This window comes from Thalassophryne amazonica, chromosome 23 (assembly GCF_902500255.1).
Source record: "Thalassophryne amazonica chromosome 23, fThaAma1.1, whole genome shotgun sequence".
Lineage (NCBI taxonomy): Eukaryota > Metazoa > Chordata > Actinopteri > Batrachoidiformes > Batrachoididae > Thalassophryne > Thalassophryne amazonica.
The window spans coordinates 33,269,075-33,286,248 of record NC_047125.1 but is presented as its reverse complement, the minus strand read 5'-3'; the positions used below and the strand labels follow the sequence as shown (position 1 = coordinate 33,286,248).

At 40.9% G+C, this 17,174-nt stretch overlaps 1 protein-coding gene across 1 annotated transcript in view; it reads right to left on the bottom strand.

Annotated features, from left to right (window-relative positions):
* LOC117504770 (protein mono-ADP-ribosyltransferase PARP14-like) overlaps positions 1-15,608 on the bottom strand; it is a 38,008-nt gene extending 22,400 nt beyond the window's left edge. Inside the window, exons 1-12 of the mRNA XM_034164269.1 lie at positions 15,354-15,608; positions 14,926-15,059; positions 13,190-14,812; positions 12,873-13,106; positions 12,105-12,329; positions 9,031-9,079; positions 7,281-7,427; positions 7,117-7,176; positions 6,862-7,041; positions 6,345-6,527; positions 5,631-6,251; positions 4,872-5,008 (exon numbers count right to left, since the gene is read on the bottom strand). Of these exons, the coding sequence (XP_034020160.1) occupies positions 4,872-5,008; positions 5,631-6,251; positions 6,345-6,527; positions 6,862-7,041; positions 7,117-7,176; positions 7,281-7,427; positions 9,031-9,079; positions 12,105-12,329; positions 12,873-13,106; positions 13,190-14,812; positions 14,926-15,059; positions 15,354-15,525 (3,765 nt within the window). The 5' untranslated portion in view covers positions 15,526-15,608. The remainder of the gene's footprint in view (positions 1-4,871; positions 5,009-5,630; positions 6,252-6,344; positions 6,528-6,861; positions 7,042-7,116; positions 7,177-7,280; positions 7,428-9,030; positions 9,080-12,104; positions 12,330-12,872; positions 13,107-13,189; positions 14,813-14,925; positions 15,060-15,353) is intronic.
* Positions 15,609-17,174: the final 1,566 nt, after the last annotated feature.

The window sequence follows — 17,174 nt, the reverse complement described above, 5'->3', positions numbered from 1 at the left end:
TTTGAGAAATTTCTCCCTTTTACAGAAACTTCTATTATAGTGCTGGAGCTAAGGCTAAGATCATGCGTTTTTGGGTTAAAAGCATGAAACTTGGCACAGTTATAGAGTGACCCCAGGTGAATATTTCTGGATATGGATACATTCTGGCAGAGCCCCCTGGCGGCCACAGCTGGAACTACAAGTGCGCCCATCGAAATAACACTACTTCAGTAAATAAATCACGTTATATATATGTAAATTATATACTAAAATACATAATAAGACTAGTTTGATAATACCAAGTATATCAGAGTAAGTTTAGGTAATGAATCACAATGAATTAGGAGGTCTGTCCAAAAAGTAACAGACCTTTTTATTTTTTTCAAAAACTATATGGATTTGAATCACGTGTGATTGCATCAGACAAGCTTGAACCTTCGTGCGCATGCGTGAGTTTTTCCACGCCTGTCGGTTGCGTCATTCGCCTGTGGGCAGGCTTTGAGTGAGCACTGGTCCACCCCTCCCGTTGGATTTCTTTTGTATGAGAACTTGCTGAGAGACTGCCGCTTTGCTCCATGAAATTTTTTTCAGAAACTGATAGAGACAGGCAGTTGGAAACCATTCGATAGATTCAGTTGGATATCGGTGAAGATTCTGTTGGCGTCACGCGGATTATGGACTGTTAAAACCTTTTTAAAGATGGCCCACAGCGGCGGGGCGCGGCGCGCCGAGCGGCCATTCGACAGGCTGGATCGACCAGATCATTTCTAAACTGAACGCTGTGTTGATCCGGGACATCATGTGACTACCACAGAAATGGCAACAGAGCTGGACATAGCACTTTTGCGGCACATTCCACTGTTACAGGAGATTTTGTAATGAAAGATGTGCGGAGGATTTTGCGTGTCGGCACGAAACAGCTCAGGACACGCAGCAAAAAAAAAAAAAACACCTCCATGTTGAAAACCATTCAGAAGATTCAGACGGCTTTCGATGACTTTCAGTCGAGTGAGTATCCGAGAAATTGTGTAACAGCTGGACATGCCCCAACATGTCCTGTGAGACTTCCAAGACGGAGGTGTTTTTTTGCTGCGCGTCCTGAGCTGCTTCGTGCCGACGTGCGAAATCCTCCGCACATCTTTCATTACAAAATCTCCTGTAACCAGTGATGCCGGGTACTCTAATTTAACCACTTTTTTTAGTAACGAGTAATCTAACGCATTAATCTTTCCAAATCAGTAATCAGATTAAAGTTACTTCTCCAAGTCACTGTGTGTTACTATTATTTTTGCATTGTGGGTCGACAGCAGCATTAAACTTGGTCTGTGGGCAGGGGGCCGGGGTTCGACTGAACTGCCCACTTTAAGCGAGCTGTGAGCTTTTCATCAGCTACGACTCGTCCTCACCTCTTTAAGGGCGGTGAAAACAGCACACCTGCACGGAGCTTTACAAAGACATTTTTATGCTTTATTTTCTCCTTTATTTAGAATTCTGAGCTGAGCCGCTCTGTATCGTCTCGTTAAAAACAGCTGATCCTCCGCGACGCATCAACAACTATTTTCCACTCAAATGCACCTAAACTCTCTTTCTGAGGACCACATGATGTGAAAACGCAATAAAACTTTCTTACCTGTAAATCTGGTCATGTTTTCTGCATAAATAAATGTTATCCATTCTTTGTGCTCAAACGCCAAAGCCAGGGGCGAATCCAGATGGAATGGGGGCGTGGGGCAAGGATGTGCCCCCTCCCCCACAACACCCCTAGATTAAAGGTACAGTTTTGAAGCTGTTTTTTACTACAACTACTAATACTACTTAAAATAATAATAATTTTGACAAGTAAAATGTTTATAGAGAATTTAAATGTTAGAAAAACGTTAGAATTTAATAGTTACATTTATAAACAATGTAGGTTAGAAATTGCAAGTTTTACTGTTACAGTGCTGTCAACAGTTAAATATGAGGTCAAGAAAGATTATTTTACTTTTTATAAAACAAGTATTTATTTTCATTGAAGTCAAGAAAGGGTGACTATAAAGTGAGTTTTGGTAAAACAGGTATTGTCATGTTGAGGTGGCAGAGGGTTGTTGTAAGCGGCTGGGGAAAGTAACTAAAAAAGTAACTAAGTTACTTTTTCAAGGCGTAATCAGTAATTGGATTACTTTTTCAAAGTAACTGTGGCAACACTGCCTGTAACAGTGGAATGTGCCGCAAAAGTGCTATGTCCAGCTCTGTTGCCATTTCTGTGGTAGTCACATGATGTCCCGGATCAACACAGCATTCAGTTTAGAAATGATCTGGTCGATCCAGCCTGTCGAATGGCAGCTCGGCACGCCGCGCACCCTCCGCCGCTGTGGGCCGTCTTTAAAAAGGTTTTAACACTCCTTAATCCGTGTGACGCCGACAGAATCTTCACTGAAATCCATGTGAATCTTTCGAATGGTTTCCAACTGCCTGTCTCTAACAGTTTCTGAAAAAAATTTCATGGAGCAAAGCGGCAGTCGCTCAGTCAGTTATCAGACAAAAGAAATCCGACGAGAGGGGTGGACCAGTGCTCACTCAAAGCCTGCCCACAGGCGAATGACGCAACCGACAGGCGTGGAAAAACTCACGCATGCGCACGAAGGTTCAAGCTTGGCTGATGTAATCACACGTGATTCAAATCCATATAGTTTTTGAAAAAAATAAAAAGGTACGATACTTTTTGGACAGACCTCGTACAAATCGATCCAGTCCTTTGGGGCTGCCTCGCAGACGCCATACGAGGGAGCATGAGTTGCTCCTGAGGTTAATCTATCTTAAACCTAATAAGCTACTTATAAATCCAAACACCTCTCTGTGTTGACTGCCAAAACAAAAAAATACACACACACTAAATCGGCATAAGGCACCGTTTGACTGGGGGGCTAACCTATGTTTGAAAGCAGTTTCCTTCACAGTTGCAAAGTGCAGTGCACTTCAGCTGGGCTTTGCTGCATTTACTTAGACCCCTGCAAGATTTCTTGCACTTGCAGTGTATCAGCTCATAGCACATTTCATGTGCCTGTTGAAGAGTGGTCCATCTTGGTATCCACTTTCTATTAGTTTCATTCCATTCCCAGCCATACAGTGATGGACTTGGCAGTTGTGGTTCATTCTTTAATGACTGACCCCATATATGTCCTGCTACGAAAGCTGCTCTCAGAATGTGCTGCTTTAATGCTGCTTGTGTTGGAGGAATGCCTTCAAGAGATTTAGATTTCCTAGAGAACATATGCTGCCTTGCATCATTGACACTGGAAAGCTCACTTGGGCGATCATACCAGAGTACAACAAATCTCTCGACTAGACACAGAGAGGCTTCAGTCAGCTCCTCTGCAGATGCCAGAGACAAGAAAGCTTTTGTAACATCAGGATAGGCATTCCATGTATCCCGTGCACTTTTCTTGCCCTTTCCAGCAAAGAATGATGTCATGTCACAGCCACTGAATGCATGGAAAAACAACAATGCCTGTGCTTTGGATATGGAAAGAGCACCAGCAATCTCATGGATTGCTATGTACCTCTGAGTTTTCCCTGTGCCAGAGGAGATCCACAATTCAGGAACTCCAAATCTGTGGAAGAAAGCTACTGCAAGAATGACAACATCAGTGTCAGCTGTTCTGATCATGATACTTGCATGACCTTTTCTGGCAGCATCCAATACATGCAGCATTAGGCGTGTGTCAGCCTCCTCATGCGAAGATGGCTCTAACATTTTCTTATCTGTTACTGCTGAATTGCAGATCACATTTTTGTTCACTGTGCAGAGAATCTGCTTGTTGAGAACAAGGACAACTTGTTTTTCTTGATTGGCTGCATTATAGACTTGGACTGAGGAACTAACCACTCAGCAACATATGCCTCATACTGTTGCTGACCCACTTGTGTGGGCTCAGTTGGACCAGAAGGACCTGGGATTGGATCATCAATTATCTTAAATGACATAATGAAACTTCAACCTCCTTAATGTTGTAACTATATAGCTCTATATAGGCCTACATTTGACAATAAATGTTACTAAACTGGAATGGTTATAAATGAACAGTATAGATGTAGCCACTAATAACACCTATCAAACAGTTGACAAGACATCCAACCATAAAATGATGGCCAAGTGCATTTCCCTGGTGAGAATTACTGAAAACATAAAACCACTGGTGACACCCCACAGTGGAAATCGCAGCAATTCACCAGTACTTATTCTATAATGTCTCTCAATGTGGTTTTATTTATATTTGCATATAATATTACCAAGTTGTATTATAATAAAATATGTAATATTATCATGATGATTGTTAATATTAAACAAAATACAGTGACTGTTGGTATTTGTTGGCTATCATTAAAACATTAATAAACTTACAGTGGCCACCAGGGCCTAAATATTATAAACAACCTATCCTACTGTAGTCACTGTTTCCTCTGTAAATATACTAAATGCAAAACCTAAACCAGCATCACAATCAGAAATCTGACAATATCTATGGCATCGCCTATTTCTTTAAATATTAGTTCCAGTTGTGGCCACCAGGGGGCTCTGCCAGAATGTATCCATATCCAGAAATATTCACCTGGGGTCACTCAATAACTGTGCCAAGTTTCATACTTTTAACCCAAAAACGCACGATCTTAGTACCGGGCTAGCCTTAGCTCCTGCACTATTAATTGAGATGAAGGCTGACAAGGTCAGATAGGATGAGATGACATAAGAAGGAACTACTGATAACCTTGAAGGAAATAATTTATAATACCAGCAAGTTAGAGAATGTGTGTGATAATGAAATACTACACTGCTATTAATTTATTCATTTATGATTCCATACTGTCTTTATACAAATCAGTAAATATGTTTTACAGTGAAAGCTGCCTACCTTTACGACATGTTTTGCCACCGTTGCAGCAAAGGCCGTCTTCACTGTGCAGTACTCTGCAGAGGAAGGCTGCAGAGGAACCACTTTCAAATTTTCACCGGCGCTCATGTTGTCCCAGTACAGGGGAATAGGGAAGTCTGGAAATATTGGCACATAGGTCAAAAGTTTAATAAAAACACCTTCATGTACAAGTTAAAAAGGAAATCAGACTTTTCCTAAAATGTTGTTACAATTGGATTTATTTAATATGTTGTCACACAGTCATTCATAATCATCAAAGTCCAAAATTGCATTTCAAACTCTAGTTTTGAACCCCATGACATTGTTTTATGACAATCAGGTCGTAATGCTGACATTACGGCCCATCTGAGTCCCCTGAAGTAGCCTCTCATTTGTCATTCCAACGGTACCCAAGGATCGTCCAAAGAGTCCTGGTACCAAAAACATACAGTCATCACCTTAGTTCACTAGTTACAGTCCAAGTCTTACAACTATACAGTAAGACAGGATGCACCAAGACCCAAAAGACATTGACGAACACCTCATAAGATCATCTCAGGTGCCTCTCAATCACAAAGGCCAAAGTTCAACACTTTTGCTACATACAGATCTACTTCTGATAGCCAAGTCCAAGAAGTCATTGAAACCCTGCATCTTGTGTTGTAGAAGTTTGGGACTGTGGAGATAATTAACATGAAACTTGAACCATATTCAATGATAAACAACATAATCATTTATTTTAAGAGTTAAGTTATTAACCTGGTAGATTCAGAAGTCTTTTCAGCTTTCTTGTCTGTCCCATTCTTTGGGCCTCCATCTTCGTAAGATCCACATTCCAGTGGATGCCCTGTTCATCCACTATTCCACCCAAAACTTTATCATTTTCCAGGTTGTGATTGGCTGCCTTGGGGAGCCTTTCCCAAATGTCGCCATGTCCCTGGATGCACCAGGCTATGAGGTTGTAGAGCTCTTCCTCCTTCTTGCCTCTCACCTCTTTCTTGAGGATGGTGTGCACCTTGACATGAATCATCTGCCTCACCTGGTTGACATCATCTTTTAATCCACTCACCACCCATCTACCTTCACCAGACTGCTCTTGTTCAACATGCAAGCCCATGGTCTCCATCATCTGGGCTAGATTGTTCAGATCGTCCTGACTGAAGCCTGCAAGATCATCGGTACTGAAGGTTTCTCTGAGGAACTGAGTCTGATATAGCTGTTTCAGCTGGGTCATGGCATTATCAACATCCTTTCTGCATAAACCCAAGATCAGAAAGACGGACTGCTGAATTGGAGAACGGATGTGCAAAATGCTTGGGTCCAATTTTATTGGGGGTGGAGGCTGGTGTTGCTGGGTAAGAGGCAACTGAGGCACTGATTCTGCAGGATGTATAAGGTGAACAGGGAAACAAAAATCAGTGATTGGAACGCAGCATAATCGTGATAGGTTTTTAAAGAAGCACTAAAGCTCACCTGTGGTGATTACATCAGAAGGAAACAGCTGCATTGCTTTCTTTTTAAACGCTAGAAAAACATTGATCAAAGACAAAACGATGCGGATGTTGCAGAGGCAACGCAGTGTAGAGGAGAACGTGATGGCGTGGATTGCTCGGAGGATAGCGTCTGCTACAACATCAGGCTGCAGTTCACCAGCTCCTGTCAATACAAAATGTTTGATTATTATTTTTTTAACTATCAGAATAACTGCCACTGATCCTGGCAGGGGGTGCCGCTGATTAATGGCACTGGTCCAACACCGCGTCTGATCCAATATTTAAAAGATTTTTTTTTTTATTATTTCTTTGTAATATTTAAGAATGTTTCACAACATGATTATAAACATCCATTAAGTTAACATTACAACTATTTAAATATGTAGCCTTACAAAAAAACCCCAAACTATTATGACATTAAAGCTGATTTTGTTCCAACTGAGCCTTTGACATTGAGCTTTGAGACCTGAAATTTATAGTGTCAGTGCAATATTTACCGGCACAGATGGCAGGAATGGCCACAGACCTGAGCCCGTTGGCCTCACAGCACTGAAGGATGCCATACACCACTTGCTTAATAATGACTGCATCTCGTTCTCCGCTCACATGAAAAATGGTTTTGCAAGGGAACTGGCCAGGTGCAGAGGCAAAAATCTGTCCACCGTTCTTTTTTGCTACTGAAATAAAAAAACAACAGGAGTAAGAAATCATGAAGTGGAGTTTTAAAAACATCTGACTGCTTCTTTTCTCACCTGCTTTCAGCCCTGCCTCCACCACTGGTCCAGCTTTTGCTAATATGGCCTTGCATACATCTGCAGGAAAAAACAATAATTAATAGCACTTGCAGTCTTTCTGCCCGCTGGGATGTTCAACCAAAACTCTCCACCAGACAGTCACAGACTCTGCTCTCACCGACCTGTGTTAAAGTTAGAGAAGTCTGTCGTGTTCACGACAACATCTGTTGTCTCGTTGCTGATGTCACCAAATGCCAGCTGGAGTTTGACTCCATCTGGCACCGTTATCGTGATTTCATCGAGGTTGCCTGTGACAGACTTGAAAATCGCTAAGAAAGAACACAGAGACGTGTTATAGCCAGTCACCAGATCTTATCTTTTATACTCTACTGATTAAATACAACCCCTGGCAAAAATGATGGAATCACCAGCCTCGGAGGATGTTCATTCAGTTGTTTAATTTTGTAGAAAAAAAGCAGATCACAGACATGACACAAAACTAAAGTCATTTCAAATGGCAACTTTCTGGCTTTAAGAAACACTATAAGAAATCAAGAAAAAAGATTGTGGCAGTCAGTAACGGTTACTTTTTTAGACCAAGCAGAGGAAAAAAATATGGAATCACTCAATTCTGAGGAAAAAATTATGGAATCACCCTGTAAATTTTCATCCTCAAAACTAACACCTGAATCAAATCAGATCTGCTCGTTGACATTGACCCTATGCCATGACATTGACCCTACGTGTCTTTTTGCAAGGAATGTTTTTGCAGTTTTTGCTCTATGGCAAGATGCATTATCATCTTGAAAAATGATTTCATCATCCCCAAACATCCTTTCAATTGTCCAAAATATCAACGTAAACTTGTGCATTTATTGATGATGTAATGACAGCCATCTCCCCAGTGCCTTTACCTGACATGCAGCCCCATATCATCAATGACTGTGGAAATTTACATGTTGTCTTCAGGCAGTCATCTTTATAAATCTCACTGGAACGGCACCAAACAAAAGTTCCAGCATCATCACCTTGCCCAATGCAGATTTGAGATTCATCACTGAATATGACTTTCATCCAGTCATCCACAGTCCACGATTGCTTTTCCTTAGCCCATTGTAACCTTGTTTTTTTTCTGTTTAGGTGTTAATGATGGCTTTCGTTTAGCTTTTCTGTATGTAAATCCTATTTCCTTTAGGCGGTTTCTTACAGTTCGGTCACAGACGTTGACTCCAGTTTCCTCCCATTCGTTCCTCATTTGTTTTGTTGTGCATTTTTCGATTTTTGAGACATATTGCTTTAAGTTTTCTGTCTTGACGCTTTGATGTCTTCCTTGGTCTACCAGTATGTTTGCCTTTAACAACCTTCTCATGTTGTTTGTATTTGGTCCAGAGTTTAGACACAGCTGACTTTGAACAACCAACATCTTTTGCAACATTGCATGATGATTTACTCTCTTTTAAGAGTTTGATAATCCTCTCCTTTGTTTCAATTGACATCTCTCGTGTTGGAGCCATGATTCATGTCAGTCCACTTGGTGCAACAGCTCTCCAAGGTGTGTTCACTCCTTTTTAGATGCAGACTAACGAGCAGATCTGATTTGATGCAGGTGTTAGTTTTGGGGATGAAAATTTACAGGGTGATTCCATAATTTATTCCTCAGAATTGAGTGATTCCATATTTTTTTCCTCTGTTTGGTCTAAAAAAGTAACCATTACTGACTGCCACAATCATTTTTCTTGATTTCGTATAGTGTTTCTTAAAGCCAGAAAGTTGCCATTTGAAATGATTTTAGTTTTGTGTCATGTCTGTGATCTGCTTTTTTTTCTACAAAATTAAACAACTGAATGAACATCCTCCGAGGCCGGTGATTCCATAATTTTTGCCAGGGGTTGTAGATGTACATCTGAGAAGGTCCTGACTGCACGAACGTACCTTGGCTTTCTTGGTTTAAACTGAAGTGTCTGTAGACCTCATGGTAGAACTGTAAATACAAACAGCACAATTCAACTAAATTTGGAAAGCTAGGCATTGCATAATGCCTACATGCTAAAGACACTTGTCCAGTGTTAATTAAAGGTACAGTGCCACTGGGGTTTTTTGAGAGAAGACGCTATGACCAACATTTCATAAATTTGTAAGTGATTTACAAGAAATCGTATGGATGTTAATGTAAAATGGGTCACAGCTAATCTCAAAACCTCACGCATGCACACACGCGTCCCCCTGTAGTTAATTTGCATGACAGCGATGAAGGAAAACACAATATTCACTGTGGAATTTTGCCCTAGATAGATAATGTCCTCTTCATTAAAATGAGCTGTAATTTTACAACATTTTACAAAAATAAACCTACATTATAATATTTGGATTTTGGTAGAAACTAAGTTTTCTCAGTTTAGTGAAATTTGAAAGGCATAATACTTGTATTAATTAATTAATAATTAATTAATTTATTTATTTTTTAGTTTGAGGTTTACAGTATTTGCATAAGAATTTGTACTGCTGAGATAAAAAATGAATATGTAAAAAAACAAACAAACAAACAAAAAAAACAACAAAAAAGTCATTGCCTTAGCCAATAAGCCGGTGAACTGGTTGTATGTAATGTGTAGCCATTGGCTGCTATTAAAGCCTCCAACCATTGTTACCAATTTTTTCTGGAAGACTAAAAGCAAATTTTTTCAAACTCATTATTTCAATTTTGACTTGCTTTTGTGACTTTTGTTCAGATGACTCGATAAGTAACGTGGTCATAATATACCTTTTTATATGTATAGGTTTGGCAGACGCATTTATTTAAACCTACCTAATCATCAGGAGGAAGTGCAAATCCGAATTTGTAGTAATAATAATAATAATAATAATAATTATAATAATGTATACTTTACAGTCCCTCCAGGAATTTCAGCTTTTGCAACCACCAGAAGTAGCAAATTTGAAGCATTGAACACTTTCATTAAGAAATCTGCCATAATTTCTTGTTGGTGTCACATTAATTTTATGAACTAACGTCTTAGTGTGAAGGGCAAAGTCTACAAGATAGTAATGAAACCAGCTATCTTGTACTGAATAGTGGCGTGAAGAAAAAAAAACAGGCGGTAGACCTGAAGATACTGTGATTTTGTTTGGGAGTGATGAGGATGGACAGTATGAGGAATGAACATATCAGAGGAATAGCAGAGGTTGGACGGTTTGGAGACAAAGTCAGAGAGGAGAGACTGAGATGGTTTGGACATGCAGAGGAGGGACTCAGGGTATATAGGGAGAAGAATGCTGAGGATGGAGCTATTAGGCAGGAGGAGAAGAGGAGGATAAAGAGGAGGTTTCTGGATGTGCTGAGGAGGTTGGTGAGACTGAGCAAGAAGCAGAGGACAGGGTGAGATGGAAACAGATGATCTGATGTGGTGTCCCCTAACGGGAGCAGCCCAAAGACAGAGAGGAATGTTTTTGTGTCAACTTTTTTAGCAACAAGGAAACAAGTTGCTATTCAAGAATACCAACACATAAGTGTTCAAGTAGTAATCCAAGTTTTATAAGGATGCACGTGAGGTGAAAATATACTCAAAAATATAAACGCAACACTTTTGGTTTTGCTCCCATTTTGTATGAGATGAACTCAAAGATCTAAAACGTTTTCCACGTACACAATATCACCATTTCCCTCAAATATTGTTCACAAACCAGTCGAAATCTGTGATAGTGAGCACTTCTCCTTTGCTGAGATAATCCATCCCACCTCACAAGTGTGCCATATCAAGATGCTGATTAGACACCATGATTAGTGCACAGGTGTGCCTTAGACTGCCCACAATAAAAGGCCACTCTGAAAGGTGCAGTTTTGTTTTACTGGGGGGGAATACCAGTCAGTATCTGGTGTGACCACCATATGCCTCATGCAGTGCAACACATCTCCTTCGCATCATCTGTGAAGAGAACACCTCTCCAACGTGCCAAACGCCAGCGAATGTGAGCATTTGCCCACTCAAGTCGGTTACGACGACGAACTGGAGTCAGGTCGAGACCCCGATGAGGACGACGAGCATGCAGATGAGCTTCCCTGAGACGGTTTCTGACAGTTTGTGCAGAAATTCTTTGGTTATGCAAACCGATTGTTTCAGCAGCTGTCCGAGTGGCTGGTCTCAGACGATCTTGGAGGTGAACATGCTGGATGTGGAGGTCCTGGGCTGGTGTGGTTACATATGGTCTGCGGTTGTGAAGCTGGTTGGATGTACTGCCAAATTCTCTGAAACGCCTTTGGAGATGGCTTATGGTAGAGAAATGAACATTCAATACACGAGCAACAGCTCTGGTTGACATTCCTTCTGTCAGCATGCCAATTGCACGCTCCCTCAAATCTTGCGACATCTGTGGCATTGTGCTGTGTGATAAAACTGCTCCTTTCAGAGTGGCCTTTTATTGTGGACAGTCTAAGGCACACCTGTGCACTAATCATGGTGTCTAATCAGCATCTTGATATGGCACACCTGTGAGGTGGGATGGATTATCTCAGCAAAGGAGAAGTGCTCACTATCACAGATTTAGACTGGTTTGTGAACAATATTTGAGGGAAATGGTGATATTGTGTATGTGGAAAAAGTTTTAGATCTTTGAGTTCATTTCATACAAAATGGGAGCAAAACCAAAAGTGTTGCGTTTATATTTTTGTTGAGTGTATTTCATACTGCAAGGAACAAGCTCAAAATGAGCAACTGCCTTTTGGAAACGAGTCTCAAAAATATGCCACTGTCATTTGATGTATGGGGAGAAAAACAACATTTTAATAAAAAGTTGGTAAACACTTAATATATAATAGAGGGGATTCCTATCGGCAAACATCTTTTTTTTTTGCAGCATTATTAAGAATTCATGTTTTTTTGTTTTTTTTATGGAACTTTTTGGCAGTTTTCCTAATCTTTGATTTGCTTATGCATTAAGTGTGGAAAAATGTGACATGTACAAATGTATCAATAAAAGGTAAAGAAAAGTGGTACAGTAAAAATGCTCACCTCCTCTGAGTCGGGATAATCTTCTTTAATGACTATACGGATATTGGAAACAGTACCATGGTTTTGGGATGACACAAACTGGATAATTTTCTCCTTTAACACTCTAATAGCTTCTGTCTGTGGGATCATGAGAGATATTCCTGGTCCGATGACTGGAAAGGCCACAGAAATGCAGCCCTGCTGTCTGCAGAGGTCCAGACATTTCCTGAGCCCGTCTCCCAGTGCCTACAGAGAAATCACAGCTTCAGGATTATGAAGTGTTTGGACCCAGATGCAGTCCAGGAATGACTCTCAGGCCCTCGACAGACAGACAGACGCACAGGCAGGAGATGAATACAGGAAAAGCAGACTGGCAGAGGGGACTCAACAGCAGCATGCGATAAAGTGGAGACGCCGACAATGAACCAGTAAACTAGCATGTGAGAACCAGGGAGAGATAAACTGGTGCAGTGCATGTATTAGCAGACTACAGTATTAGAGAAAAAAAGTAAACATTCAAAGAATATATATATATATATGAAGGCAAAAATAAATGAATAAAAAATAAAAACATTTAATTTCTTCCTCAAAAAATATTCCTTAGGGTTTGACTTGAACCTGACTGTCATCGTAGGGGGTGTAATTACAGTGTTTCTCCACAGCCTCATTCCGTTTTGCCAAACCATAACCGTACTGACTTGTCCCCTTCTCCGGTATGAACATATGAACAAAAAGGCTTTTTGGGCATCAGCGAGAAGACCTTGATTTTGAATCCTGTGTTCACTGTACCTGCACACTCAGCCCTTTAGCTCCGTCCCATGACAGGCATTCAATGAAGTAGATCTTGGAGCAACTCAGTGACGAAGGTCCACTAAGCTGCAAAACATCACCAGGGGCAAGGCGACATTTCTTTGCGACTTTGTCAAACTTGGCTTTGATTGCTGAAGATTTGCTCAACAGACATTTGCCGATTTTAGTAGAGGTGAGTTGCTTCTTGAGCATGGGGGCCACTAACACATCCACCTGTGGAAATGATGTGAAAAATAATGAGTGGTGGATGCATCATTCAGAATAGAACGGAATAGAGTGGAAGACTGTAATCTGACCTGCTCGTCCACCACACTCCCGAGCTTGAACTCCAGGCTTACATTGCTTGCTGCCACATTCATCCTATTTGATGTGCTGCTTCCACTGTCAAAGGTGTGATAGCGACATCTGGTGGTGGATGTGCTGCTTGTTGCTGCATTTGCTGCACTTGTGCTGCTGCTACTGTCAAAGGTGTTGTGCCGCCCTCTGGTGGTTGTTGTATTTGGTGCAACATTGCTGACAGCGGTGCTTGCCCTCAGGTCTTCTGGCATGCTGTCCTTTATCATAACGAGGACTTGGCAGGAGTTCTCAACCAGGTCTTTGCTCATTTTGCCCTTTTCTTGGAAATACTGCTGAGCCCATGGTCCATCTAGAACTAATGTGTCTGATGTCACGCTGCTGAGAGCAGCATTTAGAGCCTGCTGAGTTTCCTGGACTAGACGGCAAGAACCAGATATAAGCACACAAGGATGGGGAATATGTGAGGGTTTCAACATCACTTTGGGCTGTTTCATGCCAATCCAACCCAAGATCTTATCAAAATGGTCAACCATTTGGGGAATTGGCAGGTTCAGTACTTCATGTGCCTCAGTGTGGTTCATCTGGTAGTCATGCAGCAGGTCTTTAAGCTGGTTTACGTTTTCAGTGTAGCCAACCAAACGTACTTCTGTCCTTGAAGGTCCTGTAGGTCCCGTGGTGTATCTGACGTCCACTCTAAGCTCTGTAGCATTTGCTTTATTTTTTGCTTCATGCAGGATTTCCTTGATTCTGTCTAGATCTGGAGGTATCGCTGCAGCACCCTGTAAATGAAGAGTAACTACAGATATGTCTCTATGAATAATTTTGATAGCTTCATCCAGAACATCAGAGGACAGACTGGACAGAACAAGGTCTGAGTCGAACATCAGAGAAACAGGTTTTCTGAAGCACTGCCGGAAAGTATTCTCATACTTAAATATGGCACCACTGACTGTTATGAAGTACTGCATTGCCTTTGGGAGATCAACTCTCTTTTCCTTCACGTTTTTGATCAGTTCATTTAGTTTTGCTGATCCTGATTCTACCTCCTCATCAGGTCCTTCTAAGATGATCATATCCGACTGGGTTCTCAGAATTTTAACCTGTGGACAGTGTCTCCGCATTTCTTGAAGAAACATTTCTTCTAAAAGATTGAACTGCTTCTCCAAAACTGGGCATTCCTTCCTGTTTGGCATGTCCATTTCCAGAATGGCAATTTTCCTCTTCACAATCTCAGTCTCTCCCACAATGACTGGGTAACCGTCGTTACTGTACACTTTTATGGCGTCGGTCACAAAGGACGGGTGTCGCATTATTAGTTTCTCTTTTTCTGGCTCTAACACGTGGTAACAGAGGTAGCTTTCCTTAAACCCGTTGATGACTCGGTCCACCTTTACCTGCCACAAGTCTGCAGAAGTGCCATCATGTCCTCCAGAACCGTCTTTATGGTCGCCCCTAACCACAAGCTCCTCCTCCTCGACATTGAGCTGGATTGAACAGCCAATTGAAGAGAGCTGTTTCTGTATAAGTTTAAGTGCTTTGAGGTTGTCTCTGAGATAACACAGTAGAAAGAGATCTACATGGAAAGTCTTCTCATGGCCTTCTACACTTGATTCCATGAATTTCTAAAAGACAAGAGCAGTCATGATGAACATCTTGTACACTGTTATGCTCTGCATTCTGGACATTTTGAGATTCCCCCAAACCAGTAATGCCACATTGCGTACACTTATCTTACCTGTGCTTGACAGCGTGACGCTTGATCCATGGTGTTAGGATTGTTTTGTGGATAGGTACGGTGGACCACAAGACATACCTCACCAGATGGAAGTGAAATAGTGTGAACCTTCCTCTGCAAAACCCTTTCCTGGTCTAGAAATACAAATAACTTTAGGAATGGACCAACATTTAAGAAAACTATAAATAATACAATTTATCATATCATTTATTTGTATAGCACTTTTAAAGAAAAATTCAAAGTGTTTCACAAAACCTGTAGCTATAAAAACAAAATAGAACAATAAAATACAATCGAAAGTTGTAGTAGCAGTAAATGATAAAAAATGATAATAAATAAATTGAAATAAAAATCACAGCTTAGTAACACACTCTTCGTGAGTACAGGCATCTTGAACAGTGAAGAACAGAATAAACAGGATTATTTACCTTCTTTTTCCCTAAAGCAAATCTTATAGATGTTTTCGCCAACATTTGTGATCATCCCACAGTCACCTCCTCCAGAATTTCTTCTTTTCTGAAAGTGCCGTCTGATCTTTTCTTTCTCTCTGTCCATCAGCTTTTTGCTTTCAAAGAACAGTTCATGTTGGTAGTTCTCCATGTTACTTCCAATAGTTTGTCAACTGAAACCCGTTTTAATGTCCAGTGTAGCACTTATGACACACACACACACACTCAAACACAAACTCAGGTGTTATGCTTTACTTTCATTTTTTACTTCCTTCTCTGTTGACGTGCTTGCAAAATGCACACGCCCAGAAGAATACACATCTACCTATTGTGTCTATAATTTCACTGATTGGTGTTCATGTTGTGACACTAATGTTGGTTTTAGTATTTACTGCATGCATTTGTCCACTCCCTTAATAACAAATAAATAATAAAAAAGATTAATAATAAAGTGTCTACTTGTGGTATTAAGCAGCATTACCACATCAAACCTCTAGATGTTCTTCTGACACTGAAAATAACAGTGATGACTGATTGAGTAGTTACCAACAAACAAAAGATTGTCACATGTCCAGATCCATTCATCACCCTGCTAACATGTTAATTTGAACGTGACAAGTAGAACCTTTGTCAGTCCTGCTGTTGACCTGAGGTCAGTCTTCAGGAAATGGTGCTGTGACCAGACAGCAGAGGGTGAAGAATCAGCATCTAAATATGAAGACGGGTGTCTTTCTAGGCTGAATAAAGGAACACATTCAGAAGACTTTATTATTCTTTCTCTGCTTTTAATTCATTTTAATTCCACTTAGTCATGAACTGTAATAAGCAGTGGGCAAGCTCCAGGTTGGCAGACCTTCTCTTGGTAAGTTCCAAGAAACTTAAACCTTGGACCCAATCTTCCATGTAGCGCAAAACGCCACATGTGCCATTGGTAGTTTCCATGTGACACGGTTGTCATTTTTGTGTTTGGTGCCTGGATGTTCTCGATCATGATAACACCTGCATTCTTCTGGGTGTGTCAGTTTCAAAATGAGGCGTGTTGAAACTCCAGCACTGTTCAGACTCACCTTTCATAAATAACAGTGTCTTTGGACGCGCTCCCAGTGGGTTTGCGTGATCTCTTCAGTTCATTTTAACACCTGCTGTCATGACAGGAGCAGAGCTTGTGTGAATGTGGCTTCAGGAGAACTTGGTGGACCTCAACCCACAGGCATTTTGCCGTGAGACAGAAGTGTGAATCACTGCCACACTGTGCCATCATTACTTGGGACATCCTGTTGACAAACGGGCCCTTGTTACTTAACCCCCTACCACCTGCTTCATGTTGACTTGTCAGTATCTCACAAATAAAAAGTGAAATTTCCATGGGATATACAGGCTTAGAGGGGGTTAAAGTGCTTCTAAGGCAAGTTCATTGACATAATCACTTTTTTTTAAGTTATTGCACTTTTTGATTGTTTGCTTTCCCAAGAAAAAATGGAGATAAGCCCCTTTCCTTCCACCCATGTTCATACTTTTGAATCCTGTGAAATGGTTCCCCTTATCTTTTTTGGCAAAAGTTTCTCTTTTCAGTGGGACTAATAATAGTGTCTTTATGATGACTCAGGACTTGAAAATGTGTGACTTCTTTACACAGGAACTTCACTTAAAATCAGTCATCTGACTGGGAAACTGGCTTTCCACATTCACACTGACATCGGCTAATTGGTGGCTGTTTTTTGTTGTTGGGTTTTTTTTAATCAGCAGTGACCCTAATTTTCCTGCATAATGATGTGAATTGCTAGCTAGCCAACTTTACTG